Here is a 24943-nt window from a genome sequence, read left to right on the forward strand (position 1 = left end):
TTCTTTTAGGATTTTCCCTTTTTTTTCATAAAAGTAAGCCTGTAATGAACCAAACTAGTGTTTCACAACCTCAGTCAAACTTATTTTGCAACTATTTCTTGAGAAAGAGAGAGGATTAACAATTAGATTAACAACCATCAAGTGATACAGTTAACCCAAATTGAATGGGCTGCTTTCTGAAAGAGAGAATCTCCCTCTCTCAGAAGTATTTGGAAGAAAGGTCTCTCAACATATTTCATGAATGAGACTTTAAGATATCCATAGTCATTTTTATACTCCTTGTTCCATAACCGTTAAATGCTACCATGCCTACCACAATCCTAGAAACAAGTACTGATTTGTCTGTGAAAGCTTACACCTACCTACAGTGTCCTGTCCTCTGACAAATCAAACTGCATTTTCAGAGATACTGAAAAGACCATCATTCCTTGCAACTATTTTCATATACTGAAATTGCCTTTCTGCTGAAAAAGCATGAAATTAGCTTTTTCAGAGTTGTTGTTTAGCTTGTTCAGCAGTGATCAGCTTGACTTTTATTCTCTTCACTTTTCTCTTTGCTGTGTGTTTGTTGAGAGTCCTTGCAGACAATGTTTTCTGTTTGTTTCTGTGTTAATAATGTCATTACTGTTTGATGTTTTTGTCTAAGTTTGCACTATAATTGTTAAGATTGCAATTAATGACGGAGTAGTCCAGTGAGGAAGTTCCGTGGCTGTCTTTTCTTGTTGTTTGGACCACTGTTTTAGAGAGGCAGCTTTTGTGTGTCATTTGTATCAGTTAAATGCAAGGTTTCCTGAGAGACTTGTGCACTTTTACTGTCTGTCTCTGTCTGACTGTTCCATGCCCCCAACAGTGTGGGAACCCATTGTCTAATTTCTGCTAAATTGACATATTAAAAGAAAACAGAAGGGTTTTTTTGTTTGTTTTTGTTTTTTGTTTTTTTTTAATTATTATTATTTTTGTGAAAGATAGGCAGCTGTATAGTGAAAAACACATGTATGAAGAAGGGTCCTATAACAGGAAGACTGCAATGTGAATTCTCTTTATTAGATACCAGAAAATCTATGCAGAAACTGAACGTCAAAGCACATTCATAGGAAGCCAGTTTTCAATAGCTCTGCTGCTCAGAAACCTACTTGTTTCTAAACACATTTGGGGGTTTGGGGAAATAAAATTTCTTCCTGGCATATAGGCATTATTTCATATTCTTAGCAAATGACTGAGTTTACTATAGACTGCTGTTTACTAGTCTTGGAACAAGTTAAACCCATAGTATTTGCTGTCAAATTTGAATCCATATATGCTGAGGTATCTTCTAGTGCTTCTTAGATGACTCCAGTAGTTCAGTAATTTTTCCATAATTGTCTGTCCATTATTTTCCATTATATGAAAGTCTGTTTCCCTCTTTCCCTCTCTTCTTCTCTCCCCACCCCATTGCTTTTTCTCTGCACCCATCTCAGTCCCTCTTAGTGAGCAGAATGGAGAAGTAGGAAAAGATTTCTTTGAACATCTTTAAATGTATATTTTATATTATCTTTGTGTGTATGTGGAAAACGAGGGACCGGTAATGAGTGGAGAATATAATTTAACTGTTGAGTTAAACAGTCGTCTGTGTGTGAAGGAGTAGTTGTAAAGGAAAGGCACTACCACAGTTTGTCATTTACAGAAATTAATGACATTTATATGTATGTCCATCTCTCCTGCATAGAGGTGTTGATTTAAACATGGTAAAAGTTGCATTACCTTTGTCATTTAAAACAGATAGAAACCTTTGCAATTTAACAATTTAAATTCATTTACCACAATTTCTGTTCTGATAACACTTCACATTTTGTGTCAAGTTCTTTAAACAATGTAATTTTCTTCAGAAGAAAGTACATTGACAGCCCAATAATTTGGGGAAAATACTCTTAAGAGCCTCATTTTTGATTTGCTATCCCTAAAGTCCAATTAAACTTGTTTAGCAGAAGATAGTGCAGAAGAAAAACACAGCTCCCTCCCCCTCTGTAGATATCTAAGTAGAGATCAAGTAGTTGCCTAGAGAGGTTGCCAAGTGGTGATCATGGCAAGATGCCTTTGCAACACTGCCAAACTTGTGTTATTATGTCTTAGAGGAAATAACATTCCTCGCACTACATAGAATATTCCCTCCATATGGATTTTCTAATCAGCAGATAAACATCAAAGAATATCAGTTCCTGGTATGAACTTTTATTTATAAATTAACATGTATGCATCCATAAACCTGGAAAAAAATAGTTGTTCCAGCAAAATTTCTGCTTAAATAATTTGCTGGAGAGAAATTTAGATGAAGGAATGTGCAGAGAAATTTGTCTGATTCAGAGCACTGAAAGTGCTCCAGAATAAATGCAGCTAAAATATTTCTGACTTAAAATGGAGCTCTGTTAATCCATTTGACTATCTGATTTTGATGTTCATCTCTCAGCTTTCCTGCATGTAATTTGTTGTCTTTTGGAGCACCATTCACAGGGAGATCTGCTTAGAGTTTTTATAACTTTTCTTTCTCTCTCTCTCTTTTTTTTTTTTTAACAGATTTGGTATATTAAAGTAGTTCAGTTTATTTTAATGCTATGCTTAGTCAACATTTCAGCTCAAGAAAATAGAAAAGGCTTTTAAGGTAACTGTTAAAAATTGCATTTGCAGGCTCTGAAAGTGCTTCTCCAATCCAATCTGCTCTTGGATCCCGATCACAGACACCCTCTCCTGCCACTCTTCATGCAGATCATATTGAGCAGAAGGATCTGCAGCTGGATGAGAAGCTCCACCACTCTGTTTTACAGACGCCAGATGACCTAGGCAGTATCTGGAATAGAAACTATAAACCTGTTCTTTTTTTTCCTTTCCAGTACAATGTAGTAAAATAGCTAGTACCCCATTAGCTGTAGACAATCCTGTACAAGTCTATTTCATTTACACTTTTAAAAATACTTGATTGCAGTTATTTTCTTTAAAAGCAAACAAAACCCTTTTTGCATTTTGTCTTGCATTTCATTAGAACTATTTGCAGTAGATTACTGGTCCACACATTAATAATTGTTCTTTTTGATACGTAGAGTTGTGCCAACTTAACTTGCTATGTCGTCCTCCCATGGACAGTTCTATCATTAACATACAAGTAATAAGACACGATTTTTAAGTAGTGTTTTAATTTCTTCTTGGAATATCTGTTGTTTTCCCTTTATTGTTTATAAAATATATAATTACTTTAGTTATCAAATTCTAGAATATGTTTTGTAATGTACAAAGTTCCCACTTCTCCTATATTTCATCTCATGGAAACAGAAGGTCTGATGCATGTATCAGACCTTTTTCTTTTAAGTAGCCTACTGATGGACAAAAATGCCATAATTTTGCTTTATACTTTGAAATCTACAACCCAGAAACCATTAGTGTCTCTACCACAGTGGTCCAGATCTTCAAAAGAAGAAGCTATGTGATCAGGCAGAATTCAGGTGTCATTTTCATTTTGTATGCCTGTGGGAGCTGCAAGATTTTCAGAAGATCTCAACAGGTTCTGGTGCTGAGGTGTTTTGAAAATAAGTGTGAGAGGAACTGGAGTTAAAATCTGGATACGTGCAGCTTTAAAACTATGGCTCTTCAGCTGGTTTGGTGTGTTTGTGTAGCCACATCAAGAGCGAGCCATTTTTCTTTGTACGGATGAACTGAAATGAACAGACCTTCCACCTAAAAAGACTGTTCGTTCATATAATGTGTAGAGATAATGTGTACCGATGTGTAGGGAGAACTGGTTGAGAGTAAGACTGCATGATGCTAGGTTACTGAATGTTGCCTCTCAGTCATACAAATTTACCACTTAAAGAACATTAGCCAGAGACAACTGTTTACTCCAATCTTACTCTTCAATTTGCAAGTAAAATACATGGATAGTAGATTCTAAGGAAAATCATCTTTCTGTTTTATTGGAAAAAAAATATAAAGTTGATATGTAGCTATTCTTGGAGGAAGGCAAATGGAGTTCTGGAGATTCATTGACTCCAAAATAAGAAGTTAAGAAACTTCTTACAAATGTATTGGCCCAGTGAGGTCCATCAGATTAGTATTAGGGCTGCAGCAGTGACCTAGATTATTACTTACGGAATGAATATAAGAAACAGAACTATTCTTTTAGAGAGTTTGAAAGTAAATTTATACATGTAGTTAAACATTTTTGAGATGGCTTAATGGGTAAGAAATATCTTGCTCTAAAAGCCTTTTTCCCTTTGGTTTTAAGAAAACTGTATGTAATAGTTATAGCAGAACTTTTCTTTCTCTGAAGTAGGTCTCACTGTACTTTTTTCTTCCATTACAGAAACTAGTGAATTTCCCTCAGAATGTTGCAGTGTGATGGCTGGGGGAACACTTACAGGATGGCATGCAGATGTTGCTACTGTGATGTGGAGGCGGATGCTAGGAATTTTGGGGGATGTCAACAGCATCATGGATCCAGAAATTCATGCCCAGGTTTTTGATTACCTATGTGAACTGTGGCAGAATCTGGCCAAGGTAAAAGAACGGAACATCTTCTCCAAGCTGACCTGATTGGTCAGGATTTTCAGAGGGAAAAACCATCACTGTATATATTTCCCTTAAATGTTTTTATCTTTTTGTTTTGTTTTTGATGATTGCAGATAAGAGACAATCTTGGTATTTCAACAGATAATCTAACTTCACCATCTCCACCAGTTTTAATTCCACCACTAAGAATTCTAACACCTTGGCTGTTCAAGGTAAATTTGAGCACTGAGCAGTGAAACAGAAGTAAAAAATTGTGTAATGTGTGTAACTTACTTTTGTCTTCTATGAATAATAAACACTTTTCTAAAACTGTAGGCAACAATGCTGACTGATAAATACAAACAAGGCAAGCTACATGCTTATAAGCTCATTTGTAAGACAATGAAGCGAAGACAAGATGTATCTCCAAACAAGGATTTTTTAACTCATTTCTACAATATAATGCACTGTGGACTTCTTCATGTTGATCAGGTAAGTTTAATTATGATATTGAAGTTAAAATAAATAGAGCTAACAATTAAGTTGTTTTGTTGGGAATACTGAATGGATTTTAGCTGAGTAATTTAACTTTGTCTTTAAAAATAGTTACATGACTGATCCTTTTTACAAGCTTTGATAACTGGCCCACATGTTCTTGGTTGTAATCAGGAATGCTTTTTTTTGTAGTCCATTTCAAGCAAATAAGAGGGTAGAAAGGGTACTCTTTCTTTTTTTACTGATTGTATGGTACAGATTGAAGCATACAAGAATGAAGGAAGTAGATCTCTCTAATGTCTGCTCTTCTTCTTACTTGCTCCCTGATGTAACAGTTCAGCTAGTGGAAGAGTAAATTGTGCTCACTATATGTCTGGAATAGTTTATTTCTACAGCAAGTGTAGGAACCAGCAAAATGAGACATACTAAGTATATTTAATTGTGGGAGGAGATCTTTATAAGATTTAATATGAAAAAGTCTGAAAATACTGTACGGCTTACACATTCTTTTTAGAGGTGTACATCAGAGGTGGGAAAAAGTTGTTTTTGTGACCTTTTTAGATGAGCACTTGAAGGTATGGGGAGAACAAAGGTTCAAACAGCCCTGGTTTTTTAGCTGGGCTAACCAAAACTACTTTAAAATTATTCCACAGACAGCTATAGATAGGACAGATCTCCTATCTCTGTCCTCTAACAACTACTTTACTCTACTTTTCTTACTGGATTGAAAATCTTCATATAACATATTGCCATCTGGTTGGATACCATTGTTATTGGAAAATTATGTGGAGGGGGAAAAGGGTTTCCTTTTTGCCTAATCTTGGGATGCTTTTTAATACTGATTATATTTTACACTTCTTTTAATACTTTGGAAGGGAATGCATCATGTACGTTATTTTAAAAACTGCTTCACTAAGTCTACAATCACGTAATATACTGTGTTGAATAACTATATACCAGGTATGTTATAAAACACTTTATTATAATTCTTCTATGGTTCCATAAAGGATATAGGTAAGAGCTTAATACCTTTCTAAAAGTTATAGTCAGGTGACACTTGTTGGAGGGGATTTAAACATGTTGTTAAGAATGTATGAGCAACTTGATGTAGTGAGTAGTATCCTTGCCCATGGCAGTGGGGTTGGAACTAGATGATCTCCAAGGTCCCTTCCTATCCAGCCATTCTATGATTCTATATAAGAAGTGGTTATCTCACTATCTCTCCTCTGTAGATATTTAAATGAATTGTTAGTCATCTATTAAACTGTTTAAATGTAAGTGGATATAAGATGGGACGTGATGCAAAGCTGGTGCAATAGTGTCCAAAGTTAAATCTAGCAAGTTAATCCATAAAGTATACCACAGCTTACTTGTATTAATATGAATATTCATGAGGAATATATCTTTTTAGTGCTACACCTTCCTCAGTAATGAGAATTTAGAGTGTCATAATTGCTCCAATGAATTTGCATGCTTTTTTATTCTCAAGCTTCAGTAAATACCTGCCTTTTTCATTCAATGTTCATCTTCTTGACATTCTTCTTTTCCTTTTTTCCTTCTTCCTCTTGCAAGGATATTGTCAATACAATCATCAAGCACTGCTCTCCTCAGTTCTTTTCACTTGGTTTGCCTGGTGCCACCATGCTTATTATGGATTTCATTGTGGCAGCAGGAAGAGTGGCAGCTTCTTCTTTTCTCAATGTAAGTGCTCATCAGATCATTCTCATTTATGGGCAAATAGGAAGGATATGAGAGAAAACTGATGAATATTTTTCCTTGGCTAGGGGGTTCATTAATCTCCATACGTCAGTGTAACAGTTAGAAAATACAGGTACTGTCAGTGCTTCGCTCTAGAACACTACACATGCAAGTCCTCTACAGAAAATGTAATGCAAAGAATACAAAAATTACTGTAGAAACAGTAATTTGGGAGTCCTAGAATTTATGACTGCTTTAAAATGTTTTAAAATAAATGTCCATTTAGACTGTAACTTAATTTTAGAAGTATGTATATATGTGTATATAGATATACTTGTATACTGGGTGTGTATGCATGTATAGATATATTTCTATATCTAGTATACACATATATATATCTATATACACACTGCAATGACTTTCATACTCTGGCTCAAGAACTCATGTATCTGATATTGCTGGCCTTTTCAGATGTCTCTGATATTGTTCCCTAGGCATCTTCAGCCTTGTATGGTGATACTGATATGATTACCTAGGTTTTGTTGACCTTGCATGACTGTACTCTCTCAAAGGTCCACAGTACTCCCCTCCAGTTGTCAGCAACTTTTGGCTGTTTCTCAAATCATTCTCCCTTTAAATCACCTATGAAATTTAGCTTCCCTTAAGACACTATCAAAGCTGACCTTTGTCATCTTCTTACACCGTTATCTGTCACATCCAGCAGTCTCATGTCACATCCAGTGATTTTCCACATCCAGTTCAGTTAGCTTAACCTAAGACCCGAACCTAGTTAGCCGCTCAGTCATTTGTCTGTAGTCCTAACAATTCCCCCGCTTCCCTTCAACCGGCTTGGAAAATGGGAACAAGAAGTGTGCATGAGTAGCAATCCATGGAGCTATGGTCTCAGTTTACTCAGCTTTGCAGAATTTGGAGAAGGAGAAAGGAGATAGCTGTGCAGAGTTTCAGTTATTGTTCTTTATTAAGGCAGCTAGAAATGTCACCTTCCTGATTGCAGTAAGAATACTCCTCATATTTTTTTTTCTTTCAGGCACCAAGAGTTGAAGCACAAGTTCTTTTAGGATCTCTTGTCTGTTTTCCCAATTTATATCACGAACTACCAGCTCTTCACCCAAACATTCCGGACATTGCTGTGTCTCAGTTTACAGATGTTAAGGTAGGAAATTAAGTATATGTGGATAGTATTCAACCACCAAGTATATTTTTAATATGATGATGTTCCATGAAATATTAACTACAATTTTAAGATTCTAATTTTTTTCACAAGTCATTTCAAATAGATTATAAGGCTTAAGACTACAAAAAATCTTGTAAAACTATATGCTTCTAAATGTACTGACTGTTTACTTGAGCTTCATTGAGAGGGACAGTTGAGTCCGAATTCTTCCTGACATTGTTCTTAAGGCACTCTTAATCATTTCTTCTGCAGATATTTCCAAAGACTTCTTTAATTAATATAATTTTGATTGGGAAGAATATGAATGTTTAATACCTACCTCAAAGAGGCCAGTAGATACTTTGTGTAATATCCTTCATGGCTATTCACAGAAGCTAGCTTTAAGGGAGATAATTTTTTTGTTTGTCTGTTTTGTTTGATTTTTTTTTCCCCCAATGATACATTATGAAAATATGTTGGATGAACAGTTAATTAGCAGAAATTAGGACAGTAACCTGTGGAATATTCTTGGGGTAGCACAATAATGAGCATTTGGGACAGATGAGAAGCTTGGAGTAGAAGCAAGCAAACAGTTTGTCTGACCATAACTCTAGAGACTCATCTAAGCTATGTGCCTGTGTGTGCTGTAATAAAATTCTAATTTCCTAAGATTTCATGTGACAGAGATTTCATGTGGAAAATCAGTGAGTATTTTCATCTTTGTTTTAGGAGCTCATAATTAAAACTGTGTTAAGCTCAGCAAGAGAGGAACCATCTGGTCCTGCACGGTAAGTCATACAAAAAAGAGCTTCTACGTTAATAGCTATATACATGTATACGTGTATATATACAGAGAGACAGTAAAGTAAAACTTTGTATGTATTTTATTCATGTTTTTCTTCATCACTATCAAAACTGTCGTCCACCATGTTAATTCAAACTTGTTTGTAGAGATAATAAAAGACATTATGTGTCAGATCAGAGGTTGATAGTCCTTTCTCTGACAGTGGATGATAGAAGAAGGTATAAATATGAGTAAGAGCAGAAGCCTTATGCTCTCCCATGCTAACCTGTTGTTCAGCTCAGGAATTTTCTGCACTAGAGGGGCACTTTTGAGTTTGATTAAGGCCAAGATTATTTATGAAGGAGGTACGGTTATCTTTTATTAGACCACATGATTTGGAAAAACAGAAATAATCCAAGGAACTTGAGCTTTTCTTTACAGTATGGAAGTGAAGTAGAGAACATAGAGCTAAGCATTAAACTGGGAACAACTGCTGTGATGCTTAAAGCCTAAGCACATTCATCAAATAGAGAACTTCAAAGAAGATAATTACCATTCTTCTTTATTGTTTCTTAAATTATTTAGTGTTTTGTTCCTCCTTCCCAGTCCCCAGAGTTACAGGGTCCTGCATATGAGATTGGAATGGGAACCTGTAATCTGAAGAGCACATCTTAGTGCTTTGTGTATTTGGATAGTGTCTATATATGTGCTCAATTAATCGATTTTTACTGAAAGAAAAAAAAAGTAAAATAGGGGAAACACATGCCTGAGGAATGTTACAGAAAAAATAAATTCATTGCACTTTAAAATGTTTTGCTGGAAAACCAAGAGCAGTTTTCATTGGCCCATTTATCTGTTCTTCACTTGAGCTGGTAATATCTCCCAACGCACGCAAGAAAGCGAAGGGAAAGGATGTCCTGAGATAATTTTAATTTTCATGTTTTTTGTTTGTTTTTTTGTTTGTTTTTTTAAAAAAGAAAAAGAGCTCAAAAAGCATAACACTCTCCATTCTGCTTTTGAAAAAGGTGTTTTAAATTCAGATGGTTCAGAACATTACTGCTTATTCTGTGGCAACTTCAGTTCTGGCAGTGTAGCTGGGAGGAGAAAAGGAACATTCTGCATGTCATAATACCCTGTCTGATGGTGAGGGTTTGTATATAGGAACAGGAGGCACGTGTGCATGCCTGACCTTTCAGAATGCTGAGCGATTCTGCCCCCAAACTGCAGAGTTGGAGTACTGTATGTAATGGCATTAAACAAAGATTAAAAAGGAATAGATTTCCAGTGTCTCTTTGGGATATCTGTGTCCTTTTCCTTCTTCTGGGAGAAGGATGGGTATGTCTTCATTGTGGGGAGAATGATGTTTCCACAGCTTTTGAACAAGCCTCTCTCTTCAGAGGCAGTTTATCCACTGGTTTCTTTGGGGAATCATCTCTCTGATACCATCTGCTTCACAGCAGTACAGAGTTCACCTGTGTTATGGTTTAGGTTACATTCAGGATATGCATTACCGTTCTGCCGTATCATCTCGGTGACTAGTCGAGACATAATTGTCTTTATAGTTTCCTAGCAGATAAGTTTCATGGAGCTTAGGTTCATAGCTTTGTATATCTCTAGCAAATCTGAGTGCTGTTATTGTTACCCAAGCTATGAGTCTATTCCTTATCTCTTCCACAGAGGCTCAGTGCCCTGTGTTACGTTGCATACTTGCCCCAACTGAGCTTCAGGGGAGTCAGTTATCTGAAAATGCATTCTACTCTTAGATCTCCATCTGTAAAGATTAATAACTGTGTTAGTCAAATTCTTCTCCTACTGCTGACAGTCTGAAAAAGAAGCCTTAGGTTCATCATATAAGTGTTCATCTCTTCATCTTCTTATGCTTTTAAGGCTGCGACTCTGCAGTCACAACATTGTAGGCACACAACTACGCAGCTTTTCAGAGGCTACTCAAAATAACAATAGCTACCGTGGTGTCCTTAGTAGAAACCTCACAGACTCCTGGATATTTTGCAAATCAGTGTATGATCAGATGTAGAATGATTCTCAGTAGTCTGAAGAAAACTTTGAATTAGTAACATGGACTTAGAACTGCCTGCTCTTCTATATACTAAAGGTTTGTTTTCTGATTCAGCTTACACAAACTATGATTATTGTTCTGTATGTGCTTTGCTCTTATTTTCTTTTGTTCAAAAAGTATTGAAACACATCTTATGGAAACAGCAGAAACGTAGATTAGGAAGGGACTATGAGCATTTCCATAAGCTCCTCCTTTTCTGAGGCAGAAGTGTATATAAAACATTTCTGGTAGTAGTTTGCATAAAACTTTCTGAAAATATTCAGAAAATTACAAAGAGGAAAATTACAAAAATCTTAGACTTCCAATATTTAACTTCTATGGTTAGATAGTTTTTATTACTGGTATATAAGAGAATTGTTTACTGGAAATCAAACTCTTCAGTGCCTAACTATGTCAGAAGATTTCTTATTGTTTCCTTCCTTAATTGTGATTTAGAGTCAGTGAGCTCTTCAACTTTTCTTCCTTAAGTAATATTTCCCCAAAACCTTTCTCATTTTTGTCACTTTTCTTCTGGACTCCCTCATTCTTGTCTTTATTCTTAAATTGTATTATTCAAAATGGAGGCAGTATTGCAATTGTGCTTTCAGCAACAGTGTACAAAGCAAGCATCTACACCCTCATTGTTGCACAGAATTCATTCCAAGATGTATTTTTGCAGCATATTAGCAATTTAGCGATTCTTTGTAGATTTGAACTTTTTTCTGTACTATACATCTTCACAGACACTTCTGTTTCTTTTTCTATTCCAGCATATGATTTTCCCTTCCCAGATCTAATGTTTAGCTGTTCCCATGACTAGCTTTCTTCTTGTTGATTCTTGGATTGCTCTCCAGTTTTATACAGATGATTTTGGATTCTGAAGCTGTTTCCAGAATATTTGCTGTCTGTTTCAACTTGTTCACATCTTTAGTTTTATTTCTGTCGTCTATATTTTATAACTCAAATTATTAGTAAAAGTACTGACAACGCTTGGGCCCACAATAAGTTCCTTTATGGTTGGCTTTTGAAATGACCCACCAGTTTGGTTTTATATCATTGGTAATTGGTAAAGAAATATGTACAAACTCTCACACTGGGGAGGAAGGATCTCCAACCATAGTTTTACTTTGTCTTAAGAAAATACTTCTTAAAAATAAAATATTAATATTAATTCAGAATATTAATTTAATAAATTAAAATGTTTAAAAGAAATAAGAAAGTATTTTGAATCCATAAAGCATATAGAGATTCAGTGGTACTTAATTGCTTTTAGATTTTCCAGTTTGTCCTTTTTCCTTTCTTGTGTTTTGACAGGGGTAGGTGGGATTTCTAACTCATTTTTTTACAGTTAGAAGCTACAGAATTTTAATTACAGAATTTGTTTAGTTCTTTTAGTAATTAAAACAAAATATTTATTAGGTTTTAGCAGGGCATGTCATGAATCATAAAAATTATGCATATTTTTGAAGCATGTTTTTCAACTCTTTATCCTCCGCCGCTGTTTTGCAGATGTGTTGCTCTTTGCAGTCTTGGTATTTGGATCTGTGAGGAACTAGTTCATGAATCCCATCATCCTCAGATTAAGGAAGCATTGAATGTGATTTGTGTTTCTTTAAAGGTGAGAGACTAACAATTTTACAATGTACATTATCTTACAGATATATTGCCTGTTCAAAATCATGATGACATTTTAGCATCCTTACTTCACAGTCTCATTTTCAGTTCTTACAAAAGCATGAATTCAGTTTAATCGTTGGATTTCTAAACTTTTAATATTACCTGTATTATAATTTACTCTTACTTAAGTTTGGAGGAAATGGTGTGCTGCAACATGAGATAGTGGATTCTGTTTAATGTATATCATTAGCCACTTCACTGTGACCTCTACCCATTGGAATATAATAGTCCATCACTCCATCTTCTCATAAATAATCCTTGCAATTCAAGTTTCAACAAAAGCACTGCTGGTTTTGTCTGACTCTGTCCAGCTATACCCACATCCTGTACCCAAGGTTCCATCAGGGCTCTCTGTATCTCTTTGTAACTAGCTGACTTCTTGCAAAACATCGAGGACTCTGTGGTGGGCTAAACTTTCCTAAGGGTCAAACTCCCAGCTGCTCACACATTTCCCCCTCCTCTATAGGACAGGGGAAGAAAATAGGATGAAGAAGCTTGTGGGTTGAGATTAAGACAGGGAGATTGCTTACCAATTACTGCCATGCTCAAAACAGACTCAACGTGGGGTAAATTTGTTTAATTTATTGCCAGTTAAAATAACTTGTGTAGTGAGAAACAAAGATAAAAAGAATTAAAACAACACCTTCCACTGCCTCCCCCTTTCCCCAAGTTCAACTCCTTCATTCCCAGCTCCTTCACCTCCACCTATTCCCCCCACACAGAGATGGGGGATTGCAGTCAGTCCATAACAGTTCCATAATGCAGGTCCTTCCCCTGGTTGCAGTCCTTCAGGATAAATCTGCCCCAGCATGGGCTCTCTATGGTCTGCAGTTCCTTCAGGAAATATCCAATGGTCCTGTGTGGTGTCCTCCACAAGCTGCAGTGCAGATATCTACTCTGGTGTGGTCTTTCCCACAGGCTGCGCTGGTGCCTCAAACATTATCTCCCTTCCTTCTTTTCTGACCTTGCTGTTTGCTTTTTTATTTTTATTTTTATTTTTTCCTCTTCCTTTCCCTCTGCCAGGGTGGCATTTTTGCCCTTTCTTAAGTACGTTTCCACAGAGGTGCCACACACTTGGCTGGTGGGCTCCACCATACCCAGGGGTGGGTCTGTTTTGGGCCTGTCTGGGACCTGCTGTGTCTGTGCAGTCCCTAGCCTATTCTCACAGAGGCCCCCCTATAGCACCTCCACTACCAAAATATTGCCACTCAGTATGGATCCCTACAAAGACACTGGAATGCAGAAGTGTCGGAGTCTTTCCTGCTCCAACATTTAGACATCATCTGTCTAGACTAGACATGGGTGCCCAAGGAAATCACATTCTCTACTAATTGGCATCCTGTGTTCCCCAACTCTGATGAACAGTACTGTTGAACCCTCCATGGTACATTCTCCTGACCCATTACAAAACGGAAAAGCCAAAGCAGAGATGAAACAGAGGAAACTGGAAGGAATCCCAGTTTTGTGAGCCATCTGCCATCATATGCAAAAGACCTGTCCTAAGCCAAGTGAATGCCTCGTGCTCTTTGGTTGACAGAGCAGAGCATCCAGTGTAAGAAGGGGACAAGGAAGAAAGTGGAAAGGTGACAAAAGCTGAGGGCAAGCAGAATTTTCCCAAAGGTTCTCATGCTTCTTGCTTACCTGTCCTCGTCTTGCCCCCACCAACGAAATCCCATTAGTATCACTTCTTGGGCCTCACCAGATGTTTAGAGGAAGGTAGAGTACTTAAGCTGTATGTTTGGAAGCACTGGGAAGATGTTTGATTTCCTGTGGTAAAATACTTTTCTGTGCTCATTACCAGACAGAATCATGTAGGACCTGTTAAAAAATCTGAATCCCAAGAGAGGTCAAGAGTTTGCATCAAGTTTCTGTGGTTATACCACCTATTGAAAGGGAATAATGAGAACTCTAATTTGGTGAAACATAGAGCTGTTTTTATGGTTATTTTAAAAATGAATTTCCAGGTTTTAACAAAGCATGTCAAAGGAGATCACTTATCAATTGCTGTTGCAGGCAAAACAGGGAACTTCCAAGTTGGGGAAATGAATTTACTGCCAATTAAAATAAATATTTGATTACCAATTTGGTTAGGAAAAAAAAAAAAAAAAGCCAAAAGCATTAAAATACATAGGTAAAATGCCTTTCCTACTCTGTTTCCCAATCTCAACTTCACTCCAAGTTCTTCTCCTCCTCTTCGAAGTTATCACTGCAGGTTACAGTCAGTCCCATGAGCAAGGCACCATACATCACAAGTTGAAGGGGTGTCTCTTTTCCTTCTCTCTCACCCTTTTCCTCTGCTCTAGTGCGTGCTCTCCAAAGGCTGCAGGGAATATCAGCCCTGGGACCAGCTGTGTATGACAAGGAGTAGCTCCTCACCTCCTACTACCAACACCTTACCACCTAAACCCAATGCAGTGGATCTGAAAATAATTTGCAAGATAAAATTTTACAGTTTCTGGTAGTCATTGTGCCATTCTGCACAAACACCTTCACATTACATTATTGAAATCTGAATAATTTACTGGCTTGATATTAGCTGTTTTGTTTGAATTTGTTGGACATGGCTAGCATGCAGTGATTCTCACTTAGAAATGCAGCTTACTCACATATAGCTTGTTCATTGTGGTGCAATGCCTATAAAATGTTTCTGAATAGATTTGCTGTTATTTGTCTTTTGCAACTGACAAATCTTCGCTATTCTGAAACTAGTGTCACTGGATTTCAAGTCTAGTCTTGAGATTGTGTATTGATGGTAGTACATCAACAGCTTTCTTTCATCATCTATGTTAAGAGGTTGGAGTTTTGGGGCTTTTCTGTTTGTCTTTTTTCTTAAACAAGTGCTTCTGCTCTTCCATTGTTTTGAATACCATTCCCTGTTAGTTAATGTTTTATGAAATAATTAGAATATCAATAAATACATTTTATAGCATTTTACAGGCTTGCATTCATGTTCATCAACAGTAACTTCAAATTAAATATTTCCAAGTTTATTTTCAGGAGCTTTCTACACACTTCTTGTTTACACCAAAACTCAATATAGTCTTTCTGTATATGTGTGTTGATAAAAATTGGGTGTACACATGTTATACATAGTTTGTGCCAGATGTTGCTGACTAACTATTCTTTTCAGCAAAGAGAATCTGAAAAATATCTTAGAAAATCAGCTGATGACATCCCATGAAGCAGGATTTGAGTCTGCTTCTAAAATGGATTGCTTCAGGGCTTTTAGTATTAGTCTCTAAATTGCAATTTCCTGTTTTGCAAAATCACATTCATGCTTTGCAGCTTTACTAATTTTCTCTTCCAGGGTTTTCCCCTCGCTTTTTAATATCCCTTAACTAATTCATTTTATCAGGTTCCTGTGCAAATTTGGTATTAAGCCAATGACACTGTTATCATCTTACTTCTACAATTTATCAAATTTTTGAAATATATTTAATCCTGACATTCACAGTGTTTTCTCCTATTTTTCTTTGATGTGTTTATTAAACCAATTATTCGTATCTCATCTGTATTAAATATAAATTACTTCTTGAATGAGAAGACAAAGGTGTTTATATTTCTACTTTTATCCAGGGCATGCTGGCTTTTCTCCCATTTTGAGCAGTGGTATAAACTCACAACAGAACTTAATCATGAAATGATTAAATATATATCATGGGAAAACAAATTAATTTGTTACCTAAGCAATCTCTTGGTTTTGAAATACTCAGCTATCTGAACTCCAAGAATTTTCTCAGTTTCAGGATAAATGAATGGATAGAGAGCTATAGTCCTAGTCCAACCTACTGATAATTACAATTGAGCAAATAATATTAAATATAAATGTTAGCAATGATTATATGCTTATTTCTGAAATACAGAAGTTATTGTCAGAATTACAATTGAGCAGCTCATTCCAATTCTCACCAAACTTCCCTCAGCGGTGTGGAGATAACTGCTGTAGCTGTGTTAACCTCTGCTGAAGTCTGAGTTCAAAGGATCCTAACCAGCCATCCAGACCTGTGCATCTCATGATTAAATTATACTCCTCTCAAAAGTGTTGCAGATACACCACAAAAATATGTTGTACAGGCTTAGTTGAATGAGCACTAAAATAGTTTATTTGCAAGTTTAGACAATGTTAAACTACTTATGTGGCATCCAGAAACTAATGGGTCCTTGCAAAGATTAAAAGTATGTTAAGACTTACCCTTCTGAGAAAAACTCTGTGAGTTTTTCACTTATCAAGCTAAGTGCCATTGGAAGCTTCTCTTATTCCCATTGAGTAACTTAAAAAAATACATCCACAATTACACTACTAAATATAAAATAATATAAAAGTAGTGAATTCTTATGCTTTGTTAAACATCTTTCTGAGGTGGAGAATGGCTGGTGGATTGTTCGTTGAATTGCACAGCAACTTTTAGGCAGCTCTGAAGGCTCTTGGAAAGAATTCAGAACAGAGTAGTGTGAATTCAAGGGGTTGAATTGTCCTGCTATGGAACATAAACTTGGTGCTGCTGCTTGGATTCAGGAGAAGTGTCCTAGCAGGACACACAGGTGTTTGTCTGTTCAGAAGTTTCCTTGTATTCTTTTGAAACATGGTTGGTAGACTGTGCTGGGACAGATTTCTGAAGTAGATGAAGGGTTTGAACAGTTTGGGACAATCTCTGTATAGGTAAAAGCTTCATACCTGGTGCTCTTTGCATGCATAAATCTTGAAAAATTCAATGCACAAGATTTTAGTTTTATTCATGTTCATTATTTTATACCTTTCAGCCTTACAAAAGGAGTCTCCAATACTCCAATACCTTGTTCTCTTTTTCTTTAAAGAAAAAAATATTTTCTCTCCAACCAGAGAACAGAAAGAGATTAAATAATTTGCATGAAACACCACTTGAAATCATTCACTTAATTCATTTTAGAGCCTGATGACCCCCTTTTTTTATTAAAAAAAAAAAAAAAAAAAAGCTCAGTTTTTATATAGTCAACAGCTAACTGTACAAAGTCTCTAAAAAGTGTCTGGGTCTCTCAGGCAATTTTTCTTAAATTCACTAATCTGGACATTCTGCATTAAGATACTCTGGTTTGACCACCCATTCTGTCTTCTTCAGTGACTCTGGGGTTTTCTTGCAAGCTTGTAAGGATATTTCCAGCAACCTGGATTTGATCTCAAGTTCTATAATCAAATTGTTGCACTTTCAATTTTATTTAATTTTTTTGTTGCCTGTTGAGCTTGAACATTAGAATCTGCACTCTGCTTACTGCACTTGCATGATGTACCTTCACGGAATGGAGAGAGGCTGTTTTGTGAGGAATAAAAAGTAATGGTGTTCTTATCGCAAGCTCTGGGAAGGCTTGCGGATGTAAGATGTCTGCATTGTTTTGGTTCAATAACAGCAGTAGTAGGGAACTGTGACCACTGAGAAAAAGAAAACAAGAACACTGAGAACAAGAATTAACTAGCCTGTCTACTTTCTGACTCTGTGGCTGTCTTATAAGAGCAAATCACAGTCTTTATTTATGCTTCCATGCATATTAAATAAAAAGTGTTAAAGCATGGTACTCCATACTTTTGCTTATTTTTGTACCTTTTTGTCTTCTTTTCAAGACCTTAGATATAAAATATGATAGCTCTGCTTTGTAAGAAGCTTGCTCAGGGTAGAGCTTTCTTCCAGTGTATTTTTCACCCTCACACTTTTGCCATTCAAAAATTTTATTCTGCAATCCTTAATGTTCAATTCAGGCTTTGTTGTCCAGGTGTTTCAGCTTTCCTAAAGCTTTTTTTTTTTTTTTTTCTCCCTGTAGGTTTGTAAAATATTCCCATCTCTGAAAGTTAATAGCACTGGACTGATTAAGAACACATTCTAAGAAGCCAAGAAAGTAGATCTAACTATTTTTATAACATAATTCTGACTTAGGAGGTAGGCACTTAGCCACGCTGTAGCACGCATCTGTGATAGTTTCACTGCTAAGTGAGATAAAAACAAGTAATCTACATTATTAGTCTTTTAAGAAAGGAGGAATTCTAAAGTTACTCATCACAGAAATAGAATAGGATCTTTCCTAATTAAAGCATGGATTGCCTAAGTATTTTCTGTGTGATTTGCAATTCATCGGAAGTATGGTTTGGAATACTGGTTTGGAATATGGTTTGGAATATGGTTTTCAGCAAAGATACAGCATTTTTTTAAATTAAGAATGTATTTGAAATACTTCCATTCCCCATATGCTTGGGGCTATTACATGTAATTTATTCTATGAATTTTATGCCGTCTTCTAAAATCTGTAGTTTTGCTGTGCTAAAATAACCATTTTGAGTGTATCTTTAGCTTAGATTTGTAGGATTTTCACGTCCTAGATGAATGAGATTCACTTGTAAAACTGACTTCGTCATTTGATGCACAGCTTAGTGTTTGAAGGCAACTATAACACAGGAAGAAGACTCAGTTACATGTCCTGTGTATTAACAATTCAGAGAAATATAACCCTGTCTCTTCTTTTTCTTTGTTTTCCCTCTTAGGAGTCTATTGCAGTGTATACATCCACTCGCAAGACTAGAGATTGTAGGCTAGATTGTATAAATCCATTCACGTCAGCCTCAACCCGCACAGTTAATTTAAGCAGTTTAGGAACTGTTTAAACCAGGCTCCAGTGCAGCAACATTGTGCTACCTTTAAAAGACAACACAGAAAACAGGAGTTAAGTGTAGAAGTCAGGGTGCATGCAGTTTCACTCAGACTAGTACTGTACGCAGCAGTCATTAAGACTTGGCTGTTGACATACCTTGGTTCTCAATAAAGGCCTCTGAAAGCAAAATCAGATCCTTGTTTTTTTCAGTGATGTGTTAACATTAATAATCATGCAGGTACTATGAAATTAATTTGTTTGTTCTGGCTTCTTGGTCCTATACTAACCAGTCTGACATTGAACTTGGAAAACCTTTCCCTCGTTGTGTGCAGCTCACTAATTGTCTGTTCCAAAACTTTGATGTTAGCTGATAACATTATTTTATTCCCTTTATATTTTGTAAAATGTGTTGTGTTTTTTTTTTTTCCTGTAATAAGGTACATAGGGAGCTAAATGTATAAAACTGTCATCAGAATTCCTGACCAGCTTACCAACTAGCATGCTATTACATGAAATCACATAATGTCATTACCGTGCTGTGTTCTTTTCTAGTTTCCCAATAAAACAGTAGCCCAAGTTGCCTGCAGTATGCTGAACATGCTGATACATTATGTGCATAGACTTCAAGTGTATCAAGCTGATTCACCTTTAAGAATTATTCAAGTAAGTAATTTTTATTTTTTTTTATTATTATTCTTTTAAATTTAACAGTAAAATGCATTTTACTAAAATTAAAATACCAGAATATTGGCAAGTATGTTTCACAAAATTAATATAAATATAATCTTACCAAACATTAACAGTATGGGTTCACATAACACTTGCTAACTTCAGTATTAACATGGAAAATGGCTATATAATGCTTTTTTTCCTCCAGTACAATTTTGTCATTATTTACATGAGCCATATTGTCAATTAAGTCTTTTATTTATATTAAATATGGGTGAATATGTATGTTTAAGTTTAGTGAGAAAGTGATTACTTAAAATATGGATCTGCAATTCTATTCTACATATCCATTGAAATTTGTCAGTATTAAGCAAATATATATATATTTTTTGAATATGCTTTAAGTAACAAGGAGTTAGGCTATGGACTCTGAGAGACTTAACAACAGAAAAAAAGATAGAGGCCACCCAGGTAACCAGAAACGGAATTGTGTAGGTGCTTCTTAAGAGGTATAAGAAGTATTTCTCTGCCCCTGTGCAGTCATGTTATTGAGTGAAGGTGAAGGGAGAGTGTTTACAAATTCTAGTATTTCTAAGAAATAATGGAATTCAAATAGTCCCATACACAAACCTTCATCAGGCTCTTTACTGCACCCTACAAGTGTGTTGAATTAAGTTATCTTCCTGCCTAAATACTTGGAGTAGCTATGTAATTTCTTTGTCCCTAATGCACCTATGTCAGCCATGAATAACATTTTCCTTTAGTGTCTTCTTTGAAATTCAATTAAAAGGGTTTTATTTACAAAAAAGTGGCCCTATGCTTTGTCTCAAAGTAACTTAAATAGAATTTAACCATGAATCTACCATTGTATCACATTTACCTGCTTAAAAATTCATTATATAAACTGAAATATTTTAATTATATTTGTAACAAAACTATGCTATATTTTCCCCAGATTCTGATAGCAACTATTACTCATCTGTTACCCAGTACAGAAGCTTCCTCATATGAACAGGACAAGAGGGTAAATACTTTCCATTCCTTTTTAATGTGTTAATATTATTGCAAAGGTGTGACAGAGTTTTGTTACAAAATTTAAGATGTGCCTTAAAGTGGGTATTCAGCTTTTTAAGTATAATGCAGTATAGTCTTCCCAGACTTTCAGCAGTATTCTCTATGGAGTGAATTTCTGAAGTTTTTGTAGGAAAATATGCATTTAACATTAATTGAAATAGATTGCTTTCAGTAATTAAAAAATTGTATGTCTTTTTTCCTTATGCTAAGTGAACTTAGAAGTAATGTAGATGCTTCAAAATTATTTTATAGTGAAAATACATTTTTCAACTTGTAGAAAGTACATTTCAGAATACTTACGAGGTTATGATTTTTTACTTTTTCCATTGTAATTACATTTTTGAACAAGATAGTTTGTAATATTCAGATGAATTTGATTGTTGTCATCCTTCAAAACAGTTGCTATTTTTTTATATTTTCAGGGCATCTGAGTCCCCTAATTAAGACAAGCTCTTTCTTCAACCCTCTGATACTCACAGTAGTATTTGCTGTCTCCTGAAAGCTGTATCTTCTCTGAATTATTTGGCTTTCCTCTTAGACTAGGAGAACAAGAGCTGTGGGACACAGTAGTCATTTAAATTTGGACATTTCAGTGCGATTTTACACTGGCAGCTCTGCTGTTCTGGAGCACCCATTCCAATGGGAGCTATGATTCACCCATTTCACCTCTTGTCTTTGCTTGTGACAAGCCAGTGGCTGACGATGCTTCCCATAAATGAAAAAGTTTTCCTATGACCTCTAGCTGATCATTTTATGTCAAATGCTGCATCAGAAATGGGTTTGCTTAGTTTGACAAACTTAGTCCTAATGCCTTTTCAAAAATTTCTTTAATAAAAAATACTTAAGAGTCCTTCATTGTTAGGTTTATTTTATGGTGCTTCTCTGAGACAAAGTTGTAGTGTATTACGTGAAATGAGCAAGATGTTTTTATGTCTTTTATTAGTAAATTACTTAAGTGGATTTTCTTTGAAAGACTTTCATTTAACTTGGAAAATATTTTAGAGAATCTTAAGCTATTTATCTGAATTGTTTCATCTTCCACAGCTAAGTTTTTAAAATTAAAAATAATCATTTGAAGCTGGTAAGTTATTAATAATTTGGCGTGTGTGTGTCTTAATCTAATTATCTTCTACAGTCTTTACAAATATCCCCTAGAGGGAGTTGGTTCTTCTGCTGACTGAGGAGCGTACAATAGAGAAAGCAGTTGGATTTCTGTCAGATGATACCTGATGTTGCATAGCAATATTGACATGTTGTGAAGGAAATTCTGTATTAGTTATAAAGCAGAAATGCAGCTGTGTTAGTTCGGTTTTGTGTAATCCTTCATTCACTTTACAGTGATTTATATTCAGAATGGTATGTCAGCCTTAATTTGTATGTTTGTAATCTGTCATTTTGTAAACAGCACCCTACAGACCAGTTTTGAAAAATCACGGGTGTTTTCTTAAGCACAGTAGCTACTCAGATTTACCATGATGATAAACTCTAGTATGAATGGTCTTTGTTAAATATCTCAGTAGCTAAAATTTTTGCTCATGCTATAGCATTTTGAACATACAGCAGCTTCCAAACAAGTATGACCTGCCATTTCTGTCTAAGGTTGACAGGTTCTCTAAATTGAGAGAAGAAAACAAAATAGAGAAATGAAATACAGTGGTAACTGTGAAGTAACAAGTGCTGGTTTAACTGATTCGTAATTGAAAGTGTTTGTTGCAGTTGGTGGTTTCTTTACTTCTGTGCCTGTTGGACTGGATAATGGCCTTGCCATTAAAGACCTTGCTGCAGCCACTTCACTCTACAGGAGCGGAAAATGATAAGACTGAGAGATCTGTTCTTAATTGTATCTATAAGGTACATGTTTCTTTACTTGGTAAATGAGAATACCATTAGCAATAAGCAAAGTAAAAACTGTTAAGTTATGATTACTGTCTTCATGTATACAGAACGAAGATTTGTTCTGTTTCGGTATTTTTTAAGTGAATGGGATTAAAACCTCCAACAGAATAGAGCTAGTGTATGTAGTTAGGGGGGACAGGAGATCTACAAATAAAAGTGGCTTAATGATTTGTTGGAAAATGTGTTTCATGTTTCTGTACTGTTAAATTCCACTTCAATGTAGACACAATTTTAGTGGTTTTCTTTGCAGACCTGTGTTTGTTTCTGTAAATATTGAGCATCTAAAATTTTCCATCATTTTATCCTACCTACATGCTTCTAACAATTTCATTTGAAAATGTAAATAAAAATAAACTTAATTTCTTATAAAACTATCAGATAGACATTTCAGTAATTAATGTGATGAAATCCTGTTTTTTTTCTAGGTTCTTCATGGATGTGTCTATGGTTCTCAGTGTTTTAGCAACCCCAAATATTTTCCTCTAAGTCTTTCTGATTTGGCATGTGTGGACTACGATCCTTTTATGCATTTAGAAAGCTTGAAGGAACCAGAACCACTGCATTCTCCAGACTCTGAGCGTTCTTCTAAACTTCAGCCAGTCACTGAAGGTTTGTGAAATTGCCTAAATACATTTTCTTTCAAAAAGATTTTTATCTTGGTTTCCACTATTGAAGTGTTTGTCTAAAGCATAAGTTTTAAATTATAACTAGACACTACGTAAGGACCATTAGTATGGAATTAGCTAACATAATTTTGAGCAATTACTGTTCAATTAACTGAAATACATATCTTCTGAACAATGTGAAGATCAATTTGATACAGATTCTTCTGTGCTCTGTATCAACAAAAAGCGTTACGGATTGCAGCATGGATAAATGTTGCTTTTGAGTTTACTTTCAGTAAATTATTTTTTTCTTAGCTTTACTCCTTTTTCTAAAAATATTTCAGATTTTGTTCTTATCTGAGATTGCAATATTATAAGCTTTTTTTTTTTTTTTTTAACTTGTCATAATTTGTTGTTGTTCTATTTACACTTTTAGAAGAGAAATTTTCTCTCATCTGTTTGGAACCATAAGATACCTGAGAATTAGCATTTTCTTCAGAACTCAAAAATAAAAATAAGAAACTAAGATACACTGTATAATATATACTATTCCTCTGTATCTAGTAAATATCAGATGGCTACTTTGGGAAGAAAATTGAAAAAGATGAAATTAATACTGATACCAGAAATTCTGTGTAGTGCTATTCTCCTTCCATATTAAGTTGTTCCATTTAGGCTTCCTTAAAGGTATTAAGAACCAGATAAATGCAGAAGCTCTTTGTAGCAGCTGTGTGCTAACAGCAGGTGATTTTGTGGTCTGTAGTGACTACGTGCTGTTTTTTATGTAGAGAAAATGGCTAATCATTGTGCCCTTGTCTAAGGCATGCTTCATCATCCTCAAGTACTTTTTTGGCCAAAGAATTCTAAACATAGAGCTGTCCCCTAATAAGCTCAGTATTGGATTGAACAAGTCTGATTTGAGAACTATTGGCAGGAGGAGCTGTAATTATTAAATTTACTGAAGAATGAAGCAAGGTACTATAGTTGGCTTTTTGTCAAATGGCTGTGGTCTTATTAGTAAAAAGTAATCATCTGCTGGGTCAGAATGAAAGAGGCTTCGAAGGATTCATTCTGTCCTAATTACAGTCTCACCTATACATATTATGTAAAGCTAATATTTAAAGCATTTGCCAAAATTAACTTCCACCGCATGTTCTATTACAGTGTAGTGAATTGTAGTAGCTTTTTATGCCTGGCATCTTTTGTATTCTGTAATAATCTGTAATTATGGGTTTGCAGCAAATGCTGTGTGGCTTGTTTAATCTGACAATCTGAAAAGACAACCCTGAATAGATTTCTCTTTAAATGAATGCAGTTGCACAAAGCCTTAGCATTGATATCTTCATTTTGCATTTCCGTATGTGATCCGTTCTTTTATGATTTCTTGTTAAATTTCTAAATAAAAGTAATTTCAGGTGTGCCTTTTCTCTCTCTCCAGATAAGTTAGGGAAGACCCGTATGTTTTTAAAGTTTTAGAACTCAGGAATTGTAAGTCAGATTGCAAAATTTAATTGGCAAATGACAGCATTATAACACAACCATGGTCTTGCAACCTTGGCACTTCTAGCCTACATTGCCAGGAAGAGAATAAAATTGGCAGTTTTTAACTGATCACACAGCATCTCTGACACTGTTGAAGGAATTGGACAAGTAAATTTAGTGGATAATGACCAGCCTAGGACTCAATCAAG

The 24943-nt window shown here is 35.5% G+C and overlaps 1 protein-coding gene across 16 annotated transcripts in view; it reads left to right on the plus strand.

The window, feature by feature from the left end:
• RALGAPA1 (Ral GTPase activating protein catalytic subunit alpha 1) overlaps positions 1-24943 on the plus strand; it is a 128103-nt gene that overhangs the window by 52073 nt on the left and 51087 nt on the right. For 14 of the 16 annotated variants that reach the window (XM_084522417.1, XM_084522426.1, XM_084522427.1 and 11 more), the window contains 12 exons: positions 2662-2814; positions 4328-4521; positions 4647-4745; positions 4849-5004; positions 6580-6708; positions 7754-7879; positions 8609-8667; positions 12229-12337; positions 19561-19671; positions 20633-20701; positions 22468-22602; positions 23073-23256. In XM_084522417.1, the coding sequence (XP_084378543.1) occupies positions 2662-2814; positions 4328-4521; positions 4647-4745; positions 4849-5004; positions 6580-6708; positions 7754-7879; positions 8609-8667; positions 12229-12337; positions 19561-19671; positions 20633-20701; positions 22468-22602; positions 23073-23256 (1524 nt within the window). The remainder of the gene's footprint in view (positions 1-2661; positions 2815-4327; positions 4522-4646; positions 4746-4848; positions 5005-6579; positions 6709-7753; positions 7880-8608; positions 8668-12228; positions 12338-19560; positions 19672-20632; positions 20702-22467; positions 22603-23072; positions 23257-24943) is intronic. The other 2 variants (XM_084522429.1, XM_084522424.1) reach the window with 1 other exon arrangement.

The sequence above is a fragment of the Aythya ferina genome (genome assembly GCF_964211825.1).
Source record: "Aythya ferina genome assembly, chromosome: 5".
Taxonomy (NCBI): Eukaryota; Metazoa; Chordata; class Aves; order Anseriformes; family Anatidae; genus Aythya; species Aythya ferina.